The following is a 10,045-nucleotide window of genomic DNA, read 5'->3' as shown; positions in this document are numbered from 1 at the left end:
GAGATTTTCATATGAGGATTAAAACAAATGATCACACAGCCTCCTGGAGCTCATGTTTTCTTATTGGCATGGCATGGTGTGACTTTCAAAATAATGCAGTCTGCTGTGATAGGCATCTGAAGTTTTATATTTTGGGTATGGGGGGCAAATAGGGGTCCAATCTTGCCTGTGAGCTTGAGATTTTGCATAATGGCACAGATGGTATGGTCAAGTTTTTTGATTATGAAGCAAGCTCTAAAAAAATAGAAAAAGCTAAGTGATCGTCATCTATATAAACTGTAAGTCATCTTTCTCTGCATTTCATTAGAGCAGCAGCTTTGAGGGCTGAAGTAAGTAGGTTATCCTCCCATCTAACCAACACTGCCAGCTCTTGAGGCCCCAAGTGACACGAGCTCAGTTCAGAGTGGGGTAGAGGGAGATGTGGGTGAATTGCATTTTAAAGTCTGGGTTGCTTTGTGTCACTCTGTCTCTTGTTATTGCCAAGCACAAGCAATCTCAATCTCGCTTCTCCAAAAGTTGTCACTCAAGGGACTCACTATCCCAAGCTGTTGACACCCTCTATGTCAAGGCTGCTGGACTCAAGGCAACCATTCCAGTAAGTATTAGGCTCTGCTTAGAAGGGTGGTATAAGGGACATTGCAATCATGGGTACAACTTATTTCTGTTTGTTTTATTGTAGGAAGACCACATTAAAAATATACGATTGTTAAAAAAGAAAACGAAAAAGCTATTTATGGTAAGTCAGAATGTCATTTTCCTTTTTCACTTTTCTACCTGTTTGATTCTCTTTTCCCTACATTTTAATTAAATAGTCATGAAGTAATAATCTGGGGGATATTTCAGTGACATTAAAGACAAACAGACAAACCAATGGTTTATCTCATGAAATTTTTTGTGTCTTCTTTATAGAAGAACTGCAGATTCCAGAAACAGCTTCTGTCCTTCTTCATGGAAGATGTTTTTGGTCAACTCCAATTACAAATTTGCAAAGAAATACAATTTGTGGAAGACTTTCATAGCCTTAGGCAGAAATTGAGCCACTGTGTAAGTATGTACAGCAAATGTGCTGTGTTTGGATTTGGAAACCTATCTAAAAACAGCATGGAGAAGCTGTCTCCATAACAATGGGTGAGTATTGTCACCCATTATGAAGCTGTCTCCATACCAATATGAATTATATGAAGCTGTCTCCATACCAATGGCTTTCTGATTGTTGACTTGCTGTCCAAAAGGAGAGCCCATCACCAGGGAAATAGCTCAAAGAACCATGCATACCTCATAATGCCACTATTTATTATGTCTTAAAGAATGCCACATACAACATATTGAAAAGAGCTAATAATGGAGAATGATCCTCAAATAGATATTTTTAAAATTGTCTCTTCATTATAGAATGTCCATGTAACTCCTTCATCCATTTAACGAATATTTCTTGACTACCAGCTCTCTCTTTCTGTCCCATATAAATAAAAGCTTTTTGATTGCCGTTTTCTTATTTGTGCATCTAATTTTTTAAGTAGATGTACTCTTTTGAAGGTATAATTGCAATCAAAATTTAAGAAGGAGGGGTAAGGTTTCTTTCATACCTAAATTATTTGCTGCCTCTGTCATTATCAAAGTAAGCAAAAAAAGGAAAAGTGACCAGGTTCCTATAAAAACATCCACAGTAAGAAGGAAGTGCAGATAGAAAAGCCAGTCAGGATGGGTGTGGTGTTGGTTGGATTGCTTCCGTGGAGTGTTGAATTCTTTGGGTGACTTTGTTTGGGCTCCTGCAATGACCCTCCCAGTCTCCTGCAGTTGTACTATGCAGAAACTGCAAAGGGGATGGTGCAGCCTTGGGGGTGCCAGAGGAAATAGCTTTCCAACTTCAAGCACCATGTCACTGAGACTTAGATTCTGGGTAGTTGAAGATGGCTTCTACTTTATAAGAACAGGGTGTGTTTTTCTTATGGTTCCCTAGAACCCTCCCTGGGGGGCTTGCAGCTGGGCATTTTAGTGTGAAAATGGTCAGTTAGGCAAAATTTACTTTCTTATCTTCCTTGTTTAGTTTGTGTTTAAGTTTGTTTGGAACTTGGGTTGCATGGTTTTTCATAAACTCTCCTATTCTGTTATATTAGAATTAACAACAACTGAGAGTGGATTGTTGTTCCCCGGGTTGGTGTCCTAGTGTACTTGATGATTGAAGACTCCAGACCAGGAGTTAAGAATTAAAGCAAACACAAGGTTTATTGAAAAGATGCAAAGCACCCTGATGGGTGGGATTTAGTGAAAGAACTAACTCAAAGAAAGGCTGAAGTCCAGGAGACGATACAGGGCATTAACTGGCTTAGGTCCAACTATTCCATATTTGTGATTGATTAGGGCCTCATCAGCTTCTCATTAAATCTGACCACCTGTCTGACCCTCTCCTTATTGAACTGGACATTCCAGGAGGGTCTGGTCAGCTTGTCCTGGCCTTGGAAGTCTGCCCAACTTGTCCTGGCCATGGGGCCCACTACTCACACTGTGCAGCTGCTTGTTGCTTTGGTGAGAGACTCATTATTTTTCTGAAAAGCCTGTTAGATGTCTCTTTAGATATCAGCTTTTAAAGTTCCACCTCATCCAAAATGGAGTCACCTTTGTCATTGCTCCCCTTAAATTCCTTGCTGCATTTCTGCATTTATTCCCCTTCATGTTTGTTCCCTTTACACAACAATGATAAGACTACAAACTGGTACCTTTTTGTAGGTAACAACAACATGGAGAGAGTGCTGTCCTGTCTGAAATAATGGGGAAGCTCATCACTTTTCTTGGGTTTATTCCATAATTAACCTATAAGGTTGCCTTATGAATAACTGAGACAATGAATAACTAAAAATAGTCTCTCATATGTATGTTAAATTATTACATAATTTTGCATTTACCACCAGTTGGTTATGTTGTTATCACTCCCAATAAGAGAGAAAAGGCTTGAAAAGTAGGGGAATAAAAGACCTGATATTGGTGGGTAATGATGAGACCAATGGCAGACACGGTAGGCCACAGTAGAGTCATCCAAAGGAACAAATGAGCTTTTCCCATTTCAGAATCTAGGATACTCTTCAGTCTAAGCTGGTGGAGTGACTCAAGCGGTAGAGCACCTGCCTACCAAGGGCAAGGCCCTGAGTTCAAGCCCCAGTACCACCACCAAAAAAAAAAAAAAAAAAAGTGCTAAAAAAAAAAAGAAGAAATACTCTTCTGTATCTTCAGTTTCTCTTCTTGCTGCACTGTTTCTCTGTTTCTTTCTTGTTGCTCTGTTCAGATGCTATGTAGTTTATTAGCCATCTGATTTAACTTACATTACTTTCAATGAAGCTTGTTAATGGTGGCAAGGCATTACAGAAGTCCTTGCATGAATAGAGGTGTATGAGGACACCAGGAACCTCCAAACTTAATGTTTATTTCATCATGGATTTGCTTTTGTTAGCTCGAAAGTTAAACATGTAATGATGGTCATAACAAAAACCAAACAATATTCTAGATTAGAACTTCGAAATTTAGATCTAAGAACTTCGGTTTTCCTTGATTTGTTTTGGAGCAGTTTTTCCCTAAAGGCATCTCAGTCAGTATTAATGCCTTTCTCAGAGACTTGACTAACTGTGGGCTGGGCACCTGGCACCTTGTAGTGGTTGCTGCTTAATAAAGTGGCTGGCGCCCCCTGGTGACAGAATGCGAACACACCAGTCATTGGATCTCCACCTGCAGCAAAGAACTGAACTTGGGGTTGTCCTCAAATTCTCCACCTTAAGCTCATCCTTGTTAGCATCCGTTGATTTGTTTCATAGACTATGGAGTTTATACAATAAGCCAGCGACCCTGAAACAGAAAGTGATAGAATCAGCATCAGACATTGCTTTAGGGAACTAGATATTGGTCTTGAGTTCAATCTGTTTAACATAAATTTATTAATAATCTTCTCAATGAAGAATTCTGAATTTGTAGCCAGAGCAGGGTTTAACAAGGAGAAATGATAACACTGTGACTCAGGCAACATTAATTTAAATGATGTTTGTTTTCTTAACAAAAATAGACACAGTATAATCTGTATATAAACAGCCAATATATGCAAACTAATTGCACTATCAGTGCTTTCTCTGTTGTTTCCACTATTGGGGATGTTTTAAAGAAAAATAGGAAAATGCTAACTTTGCCCTCCAGGCGTCTTACATTTTGTGTGTGTGTGTGTATGTGCTGTAGGGGGACTTAGGGAGAACAAAGGGAGGGCAAGGGATTCTTACAAACATTTGCCACAAAAGGAAGCATGAAGGGGTCTTAGCAGAAGCCCCAGCAAAGCTCTGAGAATTCAGAGCTCAGAGAATTCAGATCAGAATTCCTGGTCAAAATAGAAACAGGAAAAATTTCAGGGGATGTTGAAAGGGACGCTGAGTCCTGCAGATTTGATTTGCACAGAACCTTGGTGTATTTCATTCAAAGGTGAGGGGAATTTTCTTCCATGATCAGGAAACAGGAGGAAATAGCCAAACGCCTGTTGCCAGGACTCTGGTAGAATGTGTGGGCTAGTGTGATGCTGTAGGCCAAATGCGTTCAGTGCTGCATTTACACTGGCCTTCCAGAGGTCGATGATGTCTGTGTCCTGAGAAGCTGATTTAGATACAGAATTTGGACAGATTATCAATTTCCTTCATATGTGTACCTACTTAGTATTTGAAATTATGTGAACAACAAAACATTAATGTGTGTTTTTTCTGAAACCCCCTATCCTAAGAACCCCCAAATGTGTTATGGATTGATTTATATAACATTTAGTAAATTAAATAATTACTTATTGTATTTTTTTTTTTAGAAATTGTTATCTTGTGGGTGGTATTTTAAATGGTTATCTTGTATGTGGTTTTGATCTGTGTGAATTTTTTCTTTATGTTAGCAATTTTTACTGAACATCAAAGTAGTTAAAAATTGATTATTTGGTTAATAATACAAAAAAGGTATTTTAATTTGAGATGGTATTTTTTCCAGATAATGTTTTTACCAAACAGGGTTTGACTTTTGGTGAATTTGTTCAATGTATGTTGAACTAGTGGAATTTTTCACTTAGGAAGAGCAGAGTTCTTGGGGTATGTCTATATCATAGCTGGGTTATCTTGGTTTTGGGTCACCAAGAGAAAACTCACAGAACAACTCTTGTACAACTAGGGATTAGATAGTGGATCACCTATTGTCAGCTGGAGATGACCAAGGTCACCTTGACCCTGGCCTGTTTTGTTGGTACACTATTTTATAGTGTTCTTCTACTTATTAAAAAACTCACTGTAAAATAGTATGTTATGTTATGTGGGCAGCAACCTCAGACATTTAGTGTTTATTGTGTCTCTGGATTAGATTTTGAGACCATGCCCTGTGATTGACCTCTACCATTCTGGTCTATGATTTTTCACAATAAAATTGAGTAATCACTCATCTTAAGCAATGCATGACTCTAGTTCTGCTTCTCTTCCATCATTTATTCTTTCCTAGGTAACATTATGTTACCCATTACTATTCATTTAATTTTAATTAAAATTCTATTTAAAGTGAAAATTGACAAGTTCTAGTTGTTCATCTTTATGGGGCGTGACGTGATGTTATGAGTTATAAATATAATATGGAATAATCAAGATAATTATCAGTTCCTTCACCTCAAATACCTATGTTGTTTTTGGGGGGGGGGCGAACATTTGAAGCTTACTTTCAGTGATTTTGAAATGTACAATACATTATCATTTACTGTATTCACAATGGTGAGTAATATATCTCAAAGCAACAAACAAAACAACTAATTCCTCCTGTCAAATTAAGCTTTTGTACTCTGGCCATCATCTCCCTATTCCCTCCAACCCAAAGGTGATTTGAGTTTGATTATTTTCAATTCCACATATAAACAAGAGCAAGCAGCATTTGTCCTTCTGTGCCTGGCTTGTTTTACTTAGGATAATGTCCAATTCTATCTGTGTTGCCAGAAATTACAAGATTTCTTTTTAAGGTTGAGTAATTCTATTATGTATGTATACACATTTTATTCATCCATTCACCTATTGACACTTAAGTTGATTTCATAACTTGATTATTGTGAATATTAGAGTGGGCATGTGACTGCAAATATCGGTTAGACATATTGATTTCAAATTTTGGTAAAATATCTAGAAGTAGGAATGTATGGCAACTTATTTTTAGTATTTTGAGGAATCCCAGCACAGTTTCCCCTAAAAGCTATACTGATTTATATTTCCAGCAATGAGCAATCATTCCCATTCCCTTTCATTCATTCTTTTTTTTTTTTTTTAAGATTCTAGAAATCTTTTTTTGATAGTGGAAATTAATTGTACTAAGGGGTCTCATTGTGATATTTCCATACAGTCATATAAGGTACTTTGATCAAATTTACTGTTACTGCTTTTTAGCCCCTCCTTTTCTGCCCCCATTTTAAAAGCTTTTAGTGGATTTTACTATGTTCTTTTCATATATATACATGAATTTATTGCTTATATTAATCCTCCATCACCTTCTCCTTTGCCCTCTCACTGTTTTCCCCCAAGCAGTTCCTCTTATACAATAATGTCTTGTTCTTGTTCTTCTTCTTCTTTTAGGTCTGGATTCCACATATGAGTGAAACCTTGTTGTATCTGTCTTTCTGAGCTAGGCTTATCTTGTTCAACATTATAATTTCCATTTTCCTAAAAATAACATAACTTCATTCTTCTTTATGCTTAAATAATACTTTATTGTTTATATTGATCACATTTTATTTATCCATCCGTTGGTTGTTGGGCACCTAAGCTGATTCCACTGCTTGGCTATAATACTGCCATAAACATGGTGTGCAGGTGTCACTAGTGTGTGGTGACTCACATTTCTTTGGATATGTACCCGAGTGGTAGAGAAGGATCATTTGGGAGTTTTACTTTTAGTTTTTTGAGGACTGTTCATATTTATTTTCATAGTGTCTGCACTAATTTTCATTCTCACCAGTGGTGTATCCTCACCAAAATTTGTTCATTTTCTTGATGCTAGCCATTCTGATACGAGTGGAAGCTCATTTTGATTTGTATTTTTTATGGCTAAATACATTTCTGCATGCATTTATTGGCCATTTGTAATTTTTTGTTCGTGAACTGTCTGTTGAAGTCATTTACCAATTTATCAGTTGGGTTGTTCTTTTGCTGTTTAACTTTTGGAGCTCTTTATATATCCTGGATATTAATCCAAACATTTCCCCCTATCATGTATGTTGTCTCTTGATTCTAGTTATTGTTTCCTTTGCTATATGGAAGCTCTTTAACATTTGTCAATTCTTGTTCTTATTTCCTGAGCTATTTGAGGCCTAGTTAGAAAGTTGTTACCTACGCCTATAATTTGAAGTGCTTTTCCTGTTTTCCCATAGTATTTTGGAAGTTTCAGGCTTTTTTCTTTTTTACATTTTATTAACATATTTTAGTTGAATGGGGTGGGGGTTCATTGTGACATTTATACATGTGCTTATAATGTATCTTAGATTCACCCCTCCATCATCCCTCCCTCCTCTCCTTCTTAGAGCAATTGCATCAGGTTTCACTGTTCTGTTTTCCTACAATCATATAAAGTACATCAACCATATTTTTTTCCCTTCTTCACCCTCCTCATTTACCCTCCCACCCCACTGATACCCATCCTCAGACACAGCATAACAAAATGCATGTAAAGCTGTTGACTAACAGGGAGCAGGTGATGGAGTTAATCTGATTAAAGTTTCAGGCCTTACATTAACTAAAATAGATTGTAAGCATTTCTGTAAATGCTGCAATGTATCCTGATGCAACAATAATCTGATGATAAAGAAGATATTTGATCAAGTTTGATTTTTGCATAGGGTGAGAAATAGGGATTTAGTTTCAGTCTTCTATATGTGGATATCCAGTTTATCCAGTACCATTTTTTTTGAAGTGGTTGCCTTTTTTACAATGTTTGTTTTTGACACTTTTGTCAAAAATCAGATGGTTATAGATGTGTGGGCTTATTTCTGGATTTTTCTATTCTATTCCAATGGCCTATGTGTCTGCTTTTATACCAATATCATGCTTTTTTTGTTCCTATGGTTCTGTAGCATAATTCAAAGTCAGGTACTGCAATATCTCTAGCATTGCTCTTTTTTGTTCAGGATTATTTTGGCTATACAGGAACATTTATGCTTCCATATGAATACAAGCATTGATTTTTATATTTGAAAAATAACATTGGAATTTTGATGGTGATTGCATTGAATCTGCAGAATACTTTTGGTAGTATAGACCTTTCACAATATTAAATCTGGTGGTTTTATAATATTTATTGTAGAGGTCTTTCACTTCCATAGTTTAGCTTATTCTAGACATTTAATTTTTGAGGTTATTGTGAATGGAATTTGTCTTCCTAATTGCATTCTCCGCATGCTTGTCGTTGCATATAGAGAAGCTACTGGTTTTCATGTGTTGATGATGTATCTTCCTACTTTGCTCAATGTGTATCAGAATTAAAAGGTTTTTTGGTGGAGTCTTTAAAGGATAGGATCACCCAAGAGGAAATTAATCACCTGAATAGATCTATAACACAAAATGAAATTGAAGCAGCAATCAAGAGTCTCCCCAAAAAGAAAAGTCCAGGACCTGATGGATTCTCTGCTGAATTCTATCAGACCTTTAAAGAAGAACTGATATCAACCCTCCTTAAACTGTTCCACGAAATAGAAAGGGAAGGAAAACTGCCAAACACATTTTATGAAGCCAGTATTCCACTTATCCCAAAACCAGGCAAAGACACCTCCAAAAAGGAGAACTATAGGCCAATCTCCTTAATGAACATTGACGCAAAAATCCTCAACAAAATAATGGCAAACCAAATTCAACAACACATCAAAAAGATTATTCACCATGACCAAGTAGGCTTCATCCCAGGGATGCAGGGGTGGTTCAACATACGAAAATCAATAAATGTAATAAACCACATTAACAGAAGCAAAGACAAAAACCACTTGATCATCTCAATAGATGCAGAAAAAGCCTTTGATAAGATCCAACACCATTTCATGATAAAAGCTCTAAGAAAACTAGGAATAGAAGGAAAGTACCTCAACATTATAAAAGCTATATATGACAAACCTACAGCCAGCATTATACTTAACAGAGAAAAACTGAAACCATTCTCTCTAAAATCAGGAACGAGACAAGGATACCCACTATCTCCACTCCTATTCAACATAGTACTGGAATTCCTAGTCAGAGCAATTAGGCAAGAAGAAGGAATAAAAGGAATACAAATAGGTAAAGAAACTGTCAAAATATCCCTATTTGCAGACGACATGATCCTATACCTTAAAGACCCAAAAAACTCTACTCAGAAGCTTCTGGACATCACCAGTAGCTATAGCAAGGTAGCAGGATATAAAATCAACATAGAAAAATCATTAGCATTTCTATACACTAACAATGAGCAAACGGAAAAAGAATGTATGAAAACAATTCCATTTACAGTAGCCTCAAAAAAAATCAAATACCTAGGTGTAAACCTAACAAAAGATGTGAAAGACCTCTACAAGGAAAACTATACACTTCTGAAGAAAGAGATTGAGGAAGACTATAGAAAGTGGAGAGATCTCCCATGCTCATGGATTGGTAGAATCAACATAGTAAAAATGTCGATACTTCCAAAAGTAATCTACATGTTTAATGCAATTCCCATCTAAATTCCAATGATATTCATTAAAGAGATTGAAAAATCTACCGTTAAATTTATATGGAAACACAAGAGGCCACGAATAGCCAAGGCAATACTCAGTCAAAAGAACAATGCAGGAGGTATCACAATACCTGACTTCAAACTATACTACAAAATAATAACAATAAAAACAGTATGGTACTGGCACAAAAACAGACATGAAGACCAGTGGAACAGAATAGAGGACCCAGATATGAAGCCACACAACTATAACCAACTTGTCTTTGACAAAGGAGCTAAAAATATACAATGGAGAAATAGCAGCCTCTTCAACAAAAACTGCTGGGAAAACTGGTTAGTAGTC

General features: G+C 36.6%; 1 protein-coding gene across 1 annotated transcript in view; it reads left to right on the top strand.

Annotated features, from left to right (window-relative positions):
- The first annotated feature begins 418 nt into the window (after window positions 1–418).
- The window catches only part of Il26 (interleukin 26), a 30,771-nt gene continuing 21,144 nt past the window's right edge, over window positions 419–10,045 (top strand). Inside the window, exons 1-3 of the mRNA XM_020152639.2 lie at window positions 419–595; window positions 680–736; window positions 910–1,044. Of these exons, the coding sequence (XP_020008228.1) occupies window positions 419–595; window positions 680–736; window positions 910–1,044 (369 nt within the window). The remainder of the gene's footprint in view (window positions 596–679; window positions 737–909; window positions 1,045–10,045) is intronic.

This window comes from Castor canadensis, chromosome 8, assembly GCF_047511655.1.
Source record: "Castor canadensis chromosome 8, mCasCan1.hap1v2, whole genome shotgun sequence".
Lineage (NCBI taxonomy): Eukaryota > Metazoa > Chordata > Mammalia > Rodentia > Castoridae > Castor > Castor canadensis.
This window is presented reverse-complemented; position numbering and strand designations above follow the sequence as displayed.